Raw genomic sequence first — 15,372 nt, forward strand, 5'->3', positions numbered from 1 at the left:
TGCCACAATTTTTTTTTTCCTGATTTCTTATAGTGTTTCTTAAAGCCAGAAAGTTGCCATTTGAAATTACTTTAGTTTTGTGTCATGTCTGTGATCTGCTTTTTTTCTACAAAATTAAACAACTGAATGAACATCCTCCGAGGCCGATGATTCCATAATTTTTGCCAGGGTTTGTAATATTGTTTTCAGTTTTGAGTGTGAGCAAAATAATTCAAAGTGTTTTGATCTGATTTGGAGCAAACTTGATGTGATCGAAGGTCAGCCAAAGATGAAGTGATTGGATTTTAAGAAAAATCAGTTAAAAAGTCAAAGTTACCGGTCAAGGCCAAAATTTTTGGTCTGGTGCTTAGATATAAACCATGTAGCTCAGTGGTAAAAGAGTTGCTCTACCTAGTGTCCTGAAAAGAGGGAAGTTTCTATGGTATCCAGGGAAAAGCCCTGATGCAATGGCCTTCAGGGCCTGCAGAGGACTTATGGGACACTTAGAATTACTATTTCCAGGAACTGGTTCAAGATTCACATATGAGAAAGAATCATAAATGTTAATAACCTTTCCTCATTGAATGGAAAACTCCATCTTTCAACAAATTAAAATGTTCTTTCCATTGCACGAATGGACAATATTATTTGATTATGTGACACCTAAGTAGATCATAATCAAAGGAAAATATGCATGCTGTCAACAGCTTCCTCATGTAATGGGCGCATTTTTATGAAAGTATAGTGGAGTCCTTAAACAACGTGACATATGGAATCAAAATGAATGGTAAATGGAACCAAACTGAACAAAAAATTACACTAAAAATCATACAGTGAACTTTTTTTTTATACAATGGGACAAATAATCAATGCCACATGGCACCAATCCAATTCAATGTCAATGTTCTGTTTAGGTGTTATATAAATAGTATTTAACAGTGTGGTGGTCAAGTGGGCTGTGCATGTTCTTCTGAAACAGAACATTTGCACAAGTGTAACCTACTTGGTTACCACGGTAATGGCCAAAAACAACACAGTTCACCCACAGATCGATTAGAACTGAAGCTAGAGAACAGATGTTGGTCTTAAATTATTCAGAGACCCAAGTTTTGATTAAACATGCAGATCCGTAACAGATATGCTGTTGCTGTCTCCCCTTTCTATGTGTCACATGACCTTTAACCTTAGGCGACCTTGAAAAGTCAAAGTAATTATCCCTAACACTTTGGAACCCATCTGGATTAAGCATTAAACATAACACAGCAAGCACAGTCAAAGATAAAAAGGTGCAGCTTTAGACAAAATTGATCAAATGTCAAGGTCAAGCTGAACTAAAACGCAACACTTTTGGTTTTGCTCCCATTTTGTATGAGATGAACTCAAAGATCTAAAACTTTTTCCACATACACAATATCACCATTTCCCTCAAATATTGTTCACAAACCAGTCTAAATCTGTGATAGTGAGCACTTCTCCTTTGCTGAGATAATCCATCCCATCTCACAGGTGTGCCATACCAAGATGCTGATTAGACACCATGATTAGTGCACAGGTGTGCCTTAGACTGCCCACAATAAAGGCCACTCTGAAAGGTGCAGTTTTATCACACAGCACAATGCCACAGATGTCGCAAGATTTGAGGGAGCGTGCAATTGGCATGCTGACAGCAGGAATGTCAACCAGAGCTGTTGCTCGTGTATTGAATGTTCATTTCTCTACCATAAGCCGTCTCCAAAGGCGTTTCAGAGAATTTGGCAGTACATCCAACCAGCCTCACAACCGCAGACCACGTGTAACCACACCAGCCCAGGACCTCCACATCCAGCATGTTCACCTCCAAGATCGTCTGAGACCAGCCGCTCAGACAGCTGCTGAAACAATCGGTTTGCATAACCAAAGAATTTCTGCACAAACTGTCAGAAACCGTCTCAGGGAAGCTCATCTGCATGCTCGTCGTCCTCATCGGGGTCTCGACCTGACTCCAGTTTGTCGTCGTAACCGACTTGAGTGGACAAATGTTCACATTTGCTGGCGTTTGGCACGTTGAAGAGGTGTTCTCTTCACGGATGAATCCCAGTTCACACTGTCCAGGGCAGATGGCAGACAGCGTGTGTGGCGTCGTGTGGGTGAGCGGTTTTCTGATGTCAGTGTTGTGGATCGAGTGGCCCATGGTGTCAGTGGGGTTATGGTATGGAATTGGGGTTTTGTATATATATATATATATATATATATATATATATATATATATACACACACACACATGACTAATACCCCCTTTCATATATCTTCTTTAAATAAACTCTTTAATTCTATTATTTACATGAGGGGTGATTTCATTCTAATCAAGGCTTTGACCTGGTTCAAAGAATGAAAACAAAAACCAGAAACAACTGATATATTGCATGGAACAAAAGTTGTTGTGCCATACATCCAAGAACATCACCTCATGTTGCAGCAGGATAATGCACGGCCCCATGTTGCAAGGATCTGTACACAATTCTTGGAAGCTGAAAATGTCCCAGTTCCTGCATGGCCGGCATACTCACCGGACATGTCACCCATTGAGCATGTTTGGGATGCTCTGGACCGGCGTATATGACAGCGTGTACCAGTTCCTGCCAATATCCAGCAACTTCGCACAGCCATTGAAGAGGAGTGGACCAACATTCCACAGGCCACAATTGACAACCTGATCAACTCTATGCGAATGAGATGTGTTGCACTGCATGAGGCGAATGGTGGTCACACCAGATACTGACTGGTATCCCCCCCAATAAAACAAAACTGCACCTTTCAGAGTGGCCTTTTATTGTGGGCAGTCTAAGGCACACCTGTGCACTAATCATGGTGTCTAATCAGCATCTTGATATGGCACACCTGTGAGGTGGGATGGATTATCTCAGCAAAGGAGAAGTGCTCACTATCAGATTTAGACTGGTTTGTGAACAATATTTGAGGGAAATGGTGATATTGTGTATGTGGAAAAAGTTTTAGATCTTTGAGTTCATCTCATACAAAATGGGAGCAAAACCAAAAGTGTTGCGTTTATATTTTTGTTGAGTGTATATATGATGGTATCAACCACAAAGCGTCCAGCATGTCCTGTACAGGCAGGTGTTCAGTTGATCTGACGTTTGCAGAGATGCAGGAGGATGTTGATTGTGGACAGTGTAAAGCCCACTGATGTTTTTTTTTTTCTTCATAATTACTGGCCAGGTGTTGGGTTGTTAGTTAGGAGGGGGAGTGCAGGCTGGATGTGCGGAGCAGTTTGTACAATTTGCCGTGCGCGTGCACGGTGGTGAGTTTAAGTCCTGTGGTCTCACTGCACACCTCTGCAGACAGACAGGCGAGACACTGCGTCAGCTTCACCAGGCCCACCAGCAGAGCTCCACTGCCCAGCATCAGGCAGGGCCACAGCAAGGCAGACTGCGTCATCTTCAGGGTGTACTTCCTGCTCAGGATGGCGTCCTCTGGGTGCTTCTCGCGGTCCGTGAAGCAGGACACACGGCTGCCCAGCTTAGAGTCCAAGTTCTTTTTCACGATCAGGACTTCTTGCTGCAGTTCTGCCTTTTCCATCTGACATTTGGGTGTGTAGAAACACTGGGAGGGGAAAAGTGATTCTGTTATGTCCATCTGGTTACAGAACGCTGATTGCAATCGGTGTGAAGTTATTTGTTCATTCATGTTTACAGTCTGTTTGGGGGAAAACAAACTTCATAGCCTCCATGTGTTACACAACAAGAGCAGAATGTTTCAAACTTGTGAGAGCAGCAAACACCTGGGGCCCTATCTTGACAATGTGCAGCACGTGTGTTTAGTGTTATGTCAGTACCCATAATGCAAATTGTACATGAAATCCTTGGAAGACTTCTGGTTTGTGTATCAAATCATCAATGCTAATATTTCAGATTTCTCAGGAATATGGACATCCTAAGGCTGCCAAAGCTTAGAGGACTTACGAGGCAAATTTCGTTCTGCATGTTTTTGGGTGTCTGCTTCAACAAGAGGCATCAGGAGATGACATATCCCCGTGGTCCCCACAAATCGGTAATACAAAGTGTCAGGGATCACCCAAGTACACCTTATGCTAAATGTGAATGAAACTGTTCAACTGGTTGTTGGGATATCGCGCGAACAAGCGAAAATGGATGGACAGATGGTTGGACATGCTGATCACTACACCCCCCCACCCCCCACCCCGGCAGTGTTGGGCACAGTTCTGCTAATCTGCTAACCGCTAATGAGCAAAACTAACTTTTTTGTTTGCTGATTAGCTTTTCAGCTAACTTTGAAAACCACCAGCGGACCAGTTAACTTCCGCTAAATTTAGTTTTTTAGTTTTTGCTGGCATAGTGAATAAAGCTTAACAGTTAAAAACATTTGTAAAGCTTGAAATCATACATATTAGTTCCTGTCTGTTACATGTTTTGTAGCAGACAGACAGTTATGAGAGATAGAACTCAGTCCTCTCAATCAATCAATCAATTTTATTTATATAGCGCCAAATCACAACAAACAGTTGCCCCAAGGCGCTTTATATTGTAAGGCAAGGCCATACAATAATTATGTAAAAACCCCAACGGTCAAAACGACCCCCTGTGAGCAAGCACTTAGCGACAGTGGGAAGGAAAAACTCCCTTTTAACAGGAAGAAACCTCCAGCAGAACCAGGCTCAGGGAGGGGCAGTCTTCTGCTGGGACTGGTTGGGGCTGAGGGAGAGAACCAGTAAAAAGACATGCTGTGGAAGAGAGCAGAGATCAATCACTAATGATTAAATGCAGAGTGGTGCATACAGAGCAAAAGAGAAAGAAACACTCAGTGCATCATGGGAACCCCCCAGCAGTCTAAGTCTATAGCAGCATAACTAAGGGATGGTTCAGGGTCACCTGATCCAGCCCTAACTATAAGCTTTAGCAAAAAGGAAAGTTTTAAGCCTAATCTTAAAAGTAGAGAGATTAGGCAGCAGAGGAGACCTGGCTACCAGACTGAAAGGAAAAGAAGAAAAAAAATATTTATTTTCACAGCCATACAGTCTTGAGGGGACTTTTAAAAGGTTTACGATGGAATAAACTCCTGAAGTGCAGTTTTTTTTTTTTTTTTTGTGGTCTGTCTGTCTGCTCTCCCACATATAAAAGCAAACCGATTAGACTACGATTCTGAGAAGCATCACTTTTGGAACAGGAAGGAACAAGGCCTTCTTCTGGACGCTTGGTATCTACAGTAGTTAAGTGTGTGACTTTGCATGGTGAGACCTATGACCTGCAGGACTCAAACTTCTTGGACCGGACTTCTCTGGTGTCATTCCTCACCTCAGGAGTGAGGAGAACAGACTCCTCATCAAAGTGGAGAAAAGCCGTCTGCTCTGAGCCTGTGACGTTCACTTTCACCCTGAGGCACGGCACGGTGCTCACTCCTCTGCAGTCCACCCACTCGTCCTGCATGTCAGTCTGCAGCAGCACACAGCCGCCTTCCTCCTCCCAGTTACTGAAAGTCAGCGCACACAAACACACCTGGTTCCTGGTGTAGCATTTGTAATAACACACTGCAATATTCTCATATTAACCCTAAAATACGCGTATGCATGTTTGTGTGCATGCCACGCCTTAACTCCAGAAGAGCAGTCACACAGTTGAAATGCAGGTGTCAAAATATTTTTGAAGACACTCATATTATTAATCAGCTCTTATGGAAATTAATGGTATGTGTAGAGATTCTCATCATCCAGATCATGGTAACCAAATGGAATTGTTTAGGTCAGTTAAAGCTATAGGGCTTTTCAAATTTCACAAAACAGAGAAAATTTAGTTTCTACCGAAATCCAAGCATCATAATGTTGGTTTAGTTTTTGTAACATGTTGCAAAATTAAAGTTAATTTTAATAAAAAGGACATATTTATCTAGGGGGAAATTCTGTTGTAAATATTGTCTTTTCCTTCAGAAGTGCATGTGTGAGGTTTTGAGATTAAGTGTGACCCGTCTTAGGGCGCCTTCACACATGAGAAGATTGAAGCCAACTGGCGCACAAAGGAGGAATCGCATGCCACTCGTGAAAAATCAGAGCCGCCTCAAACTCCTTGTACAGCTGTCGCCACAACCATTTGCGCACATAAGCGGCTGAAAGACAGCGAGTGCCATATGAGTGCCCATTTGAGCCCCCTCTCTGCAGGTGTCGGCCAAATTCCAGGTGTCACACACAAACATCCAACACCTCTCCCTGGACACTTAGAAAAGGCGGTGCTATTCGTGCTCCCAGCACGAGAGTAGAGAATAGCTGACCACATTCAAGCTGTCTGTGAAAATTGTCTAAGTGCAGCACGATTGTGGCGTAACCTAGCAACACATGGATGTGTCGTAATTGTCGCCCCCCTCACCCAAACATACATGGCTTGTGGAGTGTGGTCATCATCGTCGTAATCCCTCCACACACACACACACACTATGAATCCAACATTGTCAGTTGTGGCTGAGGGTTCCGGAGTCCGGTTGCTGTCCAGCGCAGTGCGCTGCTGGAACAGTTGACCGCTGTGTACTGCAACTCAGCTGGTAAACAAGCAATGCACATGTGAGGATGGGCGCTCACACCCTCATCACATGCTGAGAACACCTGTAGTGGCTTATAGAATATGACCTTGCATAATTTCATCATGAAGCGCAGATGTCAACTTGCTGTCCTTACATGGGAATAAATTAAAACACATACCGCTTCAGCTGACTGCCGCGTCAGTGCACCACAGTGCTGGTGAATACCATGCCATGCTGAAAATCACCGCAAAGCGTGTGTCACTGTGGGATTTTCTCACATTGTCATAGTTAAAACACATATCACATTTGCAACTTGGTCACCAGCAGATCACTGCGCACTGGATACGCGTTAGCGGAGCCGTTTTAAAAGCTCCGTCAGAGTGTCACCGATAAAACTCAATTTGCGACCGTAAAATCCAGCATGATTTTACAGCATCCACAAATCATTGGACACAACAGGGTTATTCCCTAATTAGAAATTGTCGGGATTTCTAAATTTTTTGCTCCGCTGGTGTGTGTGACTTTCCACGTGCTCGCACTGTGTTCATGTGTGCCAACACGAGAGTGCACAAAACTGTCACAGCGGTATCGTGTACCCCTGTCCGACCATGTCTTCCCGACAGTAGGTGGAATGTTTTGCGGTTCCCCATTTTGTTTTTGGTTCGGAGATTTTCTTCCAGTTTCTGCGTCTTTCACCCAACGTTGTATAATGTATGAAGGGGCCTTTATGTTATCATCAATAAGATGTCTTGTAAATCACTTTCAAATCTACCAAATGTTGGTCATAGCATCTGAGCCCTTGACTTTCTTCCCCTCAGGGGTTGAAATTCTAAATTGTTTCCAGACAGCATGAATTTTGAGCATATTGGTAATATCATATTATTAATACCATATCTAAATGCTAAGGAATGAAATAATAGTGATGCCAAAGAAAATTCTTTTCATGTCCTAATTCTTAAAAAAAAAAACAGTGGCACTATACCTTTAACCCGACTCAACATACTTGGTTGCCATGGTAATAGCCAAAAACAACACAATTCACCCACATTGGTTGAGTGGCTACAACTGAAGCTAGAGAACAGATGTTGGTCTTAAATTATTCAAAGACCCCAAGTTTTGATTGAAACATTTTTACTGAAAATGACGACGTGCCAGTTATGAATTTTGACCACAACTAAACCACCCTTTACTACATCTGAGTAACCAGGGAAGTTCTGCTGCTTCACTCCCCCTCCCTTCCTGTCTCTTTTCTGGCTGACTCATGGAGCTGATTGGACTCACCTGTCTGCAATCATCCACACCTGTATTTATACCTCTACTCTTCACTCACTCAGACGCCGGAAGCTCAGTTGCCTTTGGGGTATTCTGGCCTCAGCTCTGTTCCTTTAACGTCTGGTGTTCCATGATTTTTGCCTTCTGACCCTGTTCTCCTGTGTTTTCAGATTTTGGACTCAATCAGCCTGGTCAGCCACCTGGTCCTGCTCTGGCTCAGCTCTTTTTACCTCATTGGAAGTGAACCCTCTCTGCAGTACCCTGGCTCGTCTCTCCCTCCTCCAGTGCTTGGTTCATCTGCGCATTCAATTCTGTTCTTTATTTACTTACTAATAAATTGTTATATTTTTGCTACTCCGGTCTCTTTTCCTGCATACGAGTCCTAACCTCTGCCTTTGGTATTTTCACCATAACAGGAGTTTCCGGCCACAACATGGACTCGGCTGGAGAAGACCAGATCCGCCAGGCCCTCGGCTCGCAGGGAGCACTCCTTAGCCAACAACAATAGCTAGCTGCTCTCTCTGACCAACAACAGGCTTTAGCCTCTCAGGTTTCTAAACTCTGCACTCAGCTCACTGCGCTTAATGATAGACTATCAGCTATTCCCACATCCTCCTCAGTTACAGCAGCTCAGTTAGCTTCATCATTAGCCTCTGTACCCCCAGCAGCTTCAGCTTCTCCATCTCAAGAACCATTTATCTGCCACCCCGAACCATATGCTGGAGCAGTAGACAAATGTGCTTCCTTTTTACTCCAGTGTTCTTTAGTATTTTCCCAGCGCCCGTCAATGTATTCTTCTGATGCCAATAAAAGAGCCTCCTTGTAAATCTGCTTAGGGGCGAAGCCCTGGATTGGGCCACAGCATTATGGGAGCAGCAGTCTCCGGTTCTTGCCTCTTATCGAACATTTAAACAGGAATTCCGGACGGTGTTCGATCACCCGATGTGGGAGCAAGCGACCTCCCAGCGGTTATTATCTATCAGGCAGGACGCCCATAGCGTGGCGGCTTATTCCATCGAATTCCGTATTCTTGCTGCAGAGTCCGGCTGGAATGCCGCTGCGCTTCAGAGCGCGTTTGTAAACGGCCTGTCTGAGACGCTTAAGGATGAACTGGCGGTCCGTGATCCACCCACTTCCCTGGATCAACTTATTTCTCTGGCACTTAAGATTGACAATAGGTTGAGGGAAAGACGGCGGGAGAGAAGCCGAAGAGTCGAGCGAGCGTCTTCCTCTCGTTTCCTTCCGGGTGCAGACCCCATTCCTTCTTCTTCACGCACCTCTGGGAGCACACTCCCCGTGCCTGCAGCGACCCCTGCCGAGGAGCCAATGCAGCTCGGCAGGGCTCAGTTAACTCCAGAGGAGCGTGCTCAGTGGCTGTCGACCGGGGAGTGTTTATACTGCGGTATTCAGGGGCACATAATTCGTGAATGTCCGGTTCGGCCAAAAGACAACGCTCACCAATAGACCCCGGGCTATACTGTCAAGGGGGGTGTATTGCCGAGAGAGGGCATCAGGTTTGGTGTTCTTAGAGCCGGGTCTGTAGGTGAGAGAAAAATTAAACCGTCCAAAAAACAAAGACAACCTGGCCTGCCTGGAATTTAGCCGAGGGGCTTCTGTTCAGTGGGGGGGGGGTACTGTTGTGCTGCTGCTTCACTCCCCCTCCCTTCCTGTCTCTTTCTGGCTGACTCATGGAGCTGATTGGACTCACCTGTCTGCAATCATCCACACCTGTATTTATACCTCTACGCTTCACTCACTCAGACACCGGAAACTCAGTTGCCTTTGGGGTATTCTGGCCTCAGCTCTGTATCTTTAACTTCTGGTGTTCCATGATTTTTGCCTTCTGACCCTGTTCTCCTGTGTTTTCAGATTTTGGACTCAATCAGCCTGGTCAGCCACCTGGTCCTGCTCTGGCTCAGCTCTTTTTACCTTGTTGGAAGTGAACACTCTCTGCAGTACCCTGGCTCGTCTCTCCCTCCTCCAATTCTTGGTTCATCTGTGCATTCAATTCTGTTCTTTATTTACTTACTAATAAATTGTTATATTTTTGCTACTCCGGTCTCTTTTCCTGCATATGAATCCTAACCTCTGCCTTTGGTGTTTTCACCATAACACCAGATTCTGTCCTCAAATTATTTTGGGGAGCCAAGATACTGTTTGATTAAACTGAAAAAAAAAAGTTTTTTTTTTTTCAAGAAAATCAATCAGTCTTTGATAAAGCAAGACCTTTCCCATAAATAATCAAACTTTTGGCCATGAACATGAAATCTGTAACTTTGAAAATATGACAGTGTCTATTATTGCAACATACATTAAGCATAAAGGACTTTCATGTCCCTACTGAGATGAACAGACCTGTTGATGTAGGGTTTGACCACAGTGATGCCAACCACAAAGAACATAAGCACAGCAAAGGCCATCATGGTGAAGCCCAGCAGGATGGCTCTGTCCTCCCCAATGCTGGATACTGGCATTTGGGTTTGAAGTCGCTGCCCTCCTCGTCCATCCACACCCCTGGTCCACTCCTGTTCCTGCACTGCTACTGGGTGGAGGAGCTCTCTGGGTCTCTCATAGACAAACAGTATAAACCAGGGCAGTAATGAGAAAATCAATCAGAAAGTTGATTTCAGCAAAGATTTGAACCCTTCATGTTGTTGCTTATGACAAAATTTCAGTCGCAGTTAATTTGCCAGAAGAGCCTCGATTTGATCAGTGGTGATAAAAATGGATATAAATTGCATGAAGCACACACTCTAAAAACTGTTACTGTGTTCTACTCAATTTTTTGGTGAAACATTTTTACAGTAAATTAAAAAGCTGTGAAATCATTTAAATATACTTGATGATCTTGGTAAATCCAAGTAAGTATATTAAGTACAGTATATTAGTACTTTCCAAATATTCTGAATGAACTTTACCAAACAAATTAAGTATATTTCAAAAAATATAATTTGTTAAGCAAATGCTAATTTATTTCAATGAAATAAACTCAAATAATAAATTAACTGTTAAATTTTTAGGCATTTCATTTAGTACGTATATCCAACTCAAAACAATCAATTGAATGTGTTTCAGAGATTTTATTAAGTCAGTATAGCTGTCTCTTACTGTAATATATACAAAGCCACTAAATTACTTTTTAGAGTGCAGCTTCTGCAATCACAGCCACAGAATTCATTAGCTACTTCAGTGTTGTCATGGGTGTGTTGGTGGCTTCCCTCATTAGTCTCCAAGCACAGTCGCTCGGTCTTACGAACTGCCTGCTGCAGACAGATTTACCACACACTAACATGCTGTTTGTACTCTTAATATGGATGTAAATATAGTTAAAGCCATGGCCTGGAATTTGGAAATGTTCATGTATTCATCCCCTGATGTGTCTAAAGAATACTGGCTGTGAAAGATTTAGTCTTTATGGAAAATTATGTTGGCTTGTCCAGATACTTTAAGGACAAATTCAAGACTGACTTTCACTGATGTACAAAGCTTGGTAGAAATGAGCAAAAAGACCAGTATATATATATATATATATATATATATATATATATATATATATATATATATATATATATATATATATATATATATAAACAAGTCTTTTAACCTTTGACTCCAATTGCCTTGATCTTTTCCACAAGAATCCCTGTACAGGCTATTCTGAGGACAGTAATTTGATAAAAATAGGTCAAATAGTGGTGTTTAGACTGCAGAAATATCCATTGTTTTAAACTTTAATTACTCATTCATGAATGCTGTAGTTTTTAAAAAATACAATAAAACATTGTATGATTCAGACATAAAAAAAAATTTACAGCAGTAAATTAAACTAAATGACAGTTGATCTGGAGTTATTCTATATATCTCATCAATAATGATTATAACACTAATTGTTGGAGAAAGTAAAAGAAAAAAATATAACGCAATGCTAAAATACCCTCGGCCATATGAGCATAAAAATAGGAAACAAAATGTGACCTTTTGGCCTCTTAAAATAGGTCAGTGTTAGCCATGTTTGAACTTGTCCAGTGTCTGTGTCCCAAGAATGCTCCCTGTGCATTTGAAGACCCTGGCAGTAATAGGACTGGACTTATGCTGAGCACAAACAGATGGACAGATGGACGCAAAGCCTTCACAATGCCCGATAGCCATATTTTGTCCATCGGGTAATGAGTTTTAATATTATAGTATTGCATTACAAATTATTTGACCAGTAATCTAGTGGTGCCACGTCTAAAGGATCAACCAGTAGAAGAAGATGTTAGTATGAGACTTCATCTAGCACCACTCTAACTATTTTCTTTGGCCAGCTTTTATTTATATTCCCCACAATAATGTTAAGTCGATGCTGGCTGTCCCTGAGTCTTCTGGTGACGTCATGATGCTGTCAGGCTCAGCAAATGCAAGCTTTAAATGTTGTTCGGCCATTCAAGTCAATGCTGTGCTGCCAGATTTGTTCAGGTTTGATGTGCAACTGCAGACTGGATGCATTTATTTAATGTGCAAATATTGTAGTTTGATGACAGGACACAGAAATGTAGTACATGCAGCACAAGTTCTACCAGGAAGACTCAGATTTGTAATAAGCAGCTGGCACACAAATTAGTGATCAAACTCAACCAATAGGACAAGTCTAAGTCATTTAAAGATGTCAATTTGGACTCACCTCTCTCCTGCTTACAGTTGCTGACCAAGAGACTCTACCTCCTCCACCCCACTGCCACCAGTTGGTTCCTATCTCACTCCTGGATTGTTGGCTGGGACTCCGTCCTCCTCTGCCCATCCACCACCAGTTGATCCCTATCTGATGCGGTGGTAGGCACCTCCCCTGCCGTCTTCCCAGGGCAGGATTCAAGTTCAACATACCTTGATGCTGTCAGGATTGGGACCACCCCCAAAGACTGTCTTCTCATTTGTAAAATCTCATTTGTAAATGTTTAACTGTTTCTAGTTTTCTGAGTCTTAATGGTAGAACCGCCAGGATGGTACTGAAAGTTATGAAACTGTTGTTACGTTAGCCTACATTGATAATGGAATACCATATTGTTAACATGAACTGAATCTCGCTCATCCTCAAGAGTTCTGGATCTGTCCTCTTGGTGCTTCAGTAAATTTGAGGTTTTCTGTGATCTGAAATGCATGATGGCTTGTTTGCGAAAACCTTCTGTGAATCAGCTGTTACTCTTCAATCCTTTAAACAGAAAGACCTGTACCTAGTCACTGTTAACAAGTCCAAGTGGAGCAGTTTCTCCTTGTTTGGAGTTTAATGGCAAATGTGAAAAACTGCGTCCTTGGTACAGAACATACTTCTGACAGTAGAAAAACTACTACTGTGATGTTTTCAGAATTTTGGCATCAACTAGGTACTTGTGACATCCCTAGTTTGACTGTGGTGGTGTATAAAGGCAAGACTACAGAAACTGCATCTGTATCCAAATACTTATGGACCTGACTGAAAGTTCAGCAATTTGGATCAAAAGTCATAATCTACTCCGAGATCTTGATTCCTTAAATCATGACTACAGGATCAAAACATTCAGCAATCAAGATTAAAGGTCAGCAATCAGGATCAAAGATCAGAATTAAATAATGTCGGTGAGTGACCCTTGCAAGAAAAAGAAAGATAAAGGCAACATGTCCACAGAGACAAAGCAAACTGGCATGTTGGAACTTGATCTGTGTGTTCTTCTCCTTATGACACAGTCAACTTCTTGCTCGCCTTCATCCTAATTCCCCCAACCCTTGATTCAGAAATCAGATGCCAGATCGATCATCTTCTTACCGTGTTTGCCACCTGCGAGCGCCCTGCAGGTTGATGTTAACAGGGACACTGAATGACTTCCGGGGAGAAGCTGTGCTCAAAGACATGCTCACTCCTAACTCAGTCCGATCCCACGGCAGCAGCCTAACGGGTTCTACTCACTTTCAATGTCAAATATGGGTAGTTTAAGGGCATATTCTGATCGCCTCTGATCTCCAGCAGAGTGCAGGATGATGGGCTGGATCGCAGTTGGTTTGCTTGGGAACTGGGTGTTGTTTGCCAAAGCTCAAAGGTGAGTGCAAAACACCTTCCACCCTCACGCGTGTTTCTATAGAAACCGCCTCAGGTAGGATGCTAATAGGTCCTCTGTGGGCCTGTGTGACACGGCTATATGCATCATTTTGTCCAGGCGTCTCAGGTGAGTCTGCACCTCCTGCTTTGATGTCAGTTTGTACGTTTAGAACCGCAAAAGTTTTATTTATAATAATAATAATAATAAAAAAGCAAACAATGAGGTTGGAGTGCAGCCTTAATTTGAAGGCACCTACATTCAAATCAGGTAAACAGTACATGAATTACAACAAGGGATCAAAAGTAAACAGACAACTAACTCTTCTTATTTCACTGACAAATCTGTTGATAAAAGGTTTAAGGTGGATTGAAAAGATACATTTTCCTCGGAGTTGAGATAAAAACATTTTTAGCACTCATGAATCAACAGCTTTTCTAGTTGTCATGATGTATTTGTGGCTTTTGTATTTTGGCATGATGTATTTGTGGCATGCATGGTCACTCAGGTTTGGAGGATGGCCTCCTTTTACCATTTATATAGTGCTTTTCCGTCTATATCAAAAGCTCAAGGTGCTTTACATTGATGCCTCACATTCACCCATTCACACACCGGTGCCAGGGTGCTGCCATGCAAGGTTCTCACTATACACGGTGAGCAACTTGGGGATTAAGGGCCTCACCCAAGGGCCCTTAGTGATTTTCCAGCCAGATGGGGGTTTGAACCAAGGATCCTCTGGTCTCACGACGACTGCTTATTATTATCTGTGTTCCATTTTTTAAAGGGCCATCAAACTTTCACATATTTGAATCACGAGTACAGTCAGAAGTTCATTGAAGCAAAGCATTTTTTGATTGATCAGTATAATAAATAAAACTTACAGTAGTGTTCAGAATAATAGTTGTGCTATGTGACTAAAAAGATTAATCCAGGTTTTGAGTATATTTCTTATTGTTACATGGGAAACAAGGTACCAGTAGATTCAGTAGATTCTCACAAATCCAACAAGACCAAGTAGTCCATGGGCTAGGGTGGGTTACCGTGCACCCCCCCCCCCAGGATTCATTGCCATTGGTGTTTTTTGATGCTCTAGGGTATATAAAAGAAGTCTAAAGATGTTAACAGTGAAAATTTTGGGATGCAACCACCCTTCTGATAGAAATTCTAGAGTAACCCTCAAGAGATTACCTAAAAATGTGTGTTTTTTAAACCTGACATTGTAGCTTCCTCATACCTTTATTGTTAACAGCAGGAAAAAAATGTTGATTTGCCTCTATGTGGACACCTTTTGGATGTACAAAACAACAAACTAAATTAAAAAATCTTATCTACTTAAGACACAGTAGCTGTTTTACAAAATACTGTCTATTCGTTAACTTATAGTTGCAGTTTTGACAAAAATATAATCCAAAAGTTTTTTGGCAGCTACTTGTACCTACAATTTGGGATTTTATTGACTTTAGGTCTTGAGTACAATGTCTTGGGAACAATTTAAGCCATCAATGACTTTCCTGTGATGTATTTTGACACATTTACAGCCAATATGCAAACC

General features: G+C 42.3%; 1 protein-coding gene across 1 annotated transcript; it reads right to left on the reverse strand.

Annotated features, from left to right (window-relative positions):
• Positions 1 to 3,202: 3,202 nt before the first annotated feature.
• On the reverse strand, positions 3,203 to 13,765 carry LOC117522041 (calcium-activated potassium channel subunit beta-3). The gene is made up of 4 exons (XM_034183410.1): positions 13,553 to 13,765; positions 10,129 to 10,338; positions 5,289 to 5,463; positions 3,203 to 3,579 (listed from the first exon to the last, which is right to left on the reverse strand). The coding sequence occupies exons 1-4, from the start codon at positions 13,636 to 13,638 to the stop codon at positions 3,211 to 3,213; spliced, it is 840 nt and encodes a 279-aa protein (XP_034039301.1). The 5' UTR covers positions 13,639 to 13,765; the 3' UTR covers positions 3,203 to 3,210.
• Between the last annotated feature and the right edge of the window lie 1,607 nt (positions 13,766 to 15,372).

Source organism: Thalassophryne amazonica, chromosome 12 (assembly GCF_902500255.1).
Source record: "Thalassophryne amazonica chromosome 12, fThaAma1.1, whole genome shotgun sequence".
NCBI lineage: Eukaryota > Metazoa > Chordata > Actinopteri > Batrachoidiformes > Batrachoididae > Thalassophryne > Thalassophryne amazonica.

What these genes read in the sequence shown, in the direction of transcription:
- LOC117522041 (XM_034183410.1), bottom strand. Translation starts at nt 13,638, where the DNA reads ATGTCTTTGAGCACAGCTTCTCCCCGGAAGTCATTCAGTGTCCCTGTT. An exon ending in GCTCGCAGGTGGCAAACACG is followed by an intron (nt 10,339 to 13,552) that starts GTAAGAAGATGA and finishes TGTCTATGAGAG; the next exon opens with ACCCAGAGAGCTCCTCCACC. An exon ending in CTGTTCTCCTCACTCCTGAG is followed by an intron (nt 3,580 to 5,288) that starts GTGAGGAATGAC and finishes TTCCCCTCCCAG; the next exon opens with TGTTTCTACACACCCAAATG.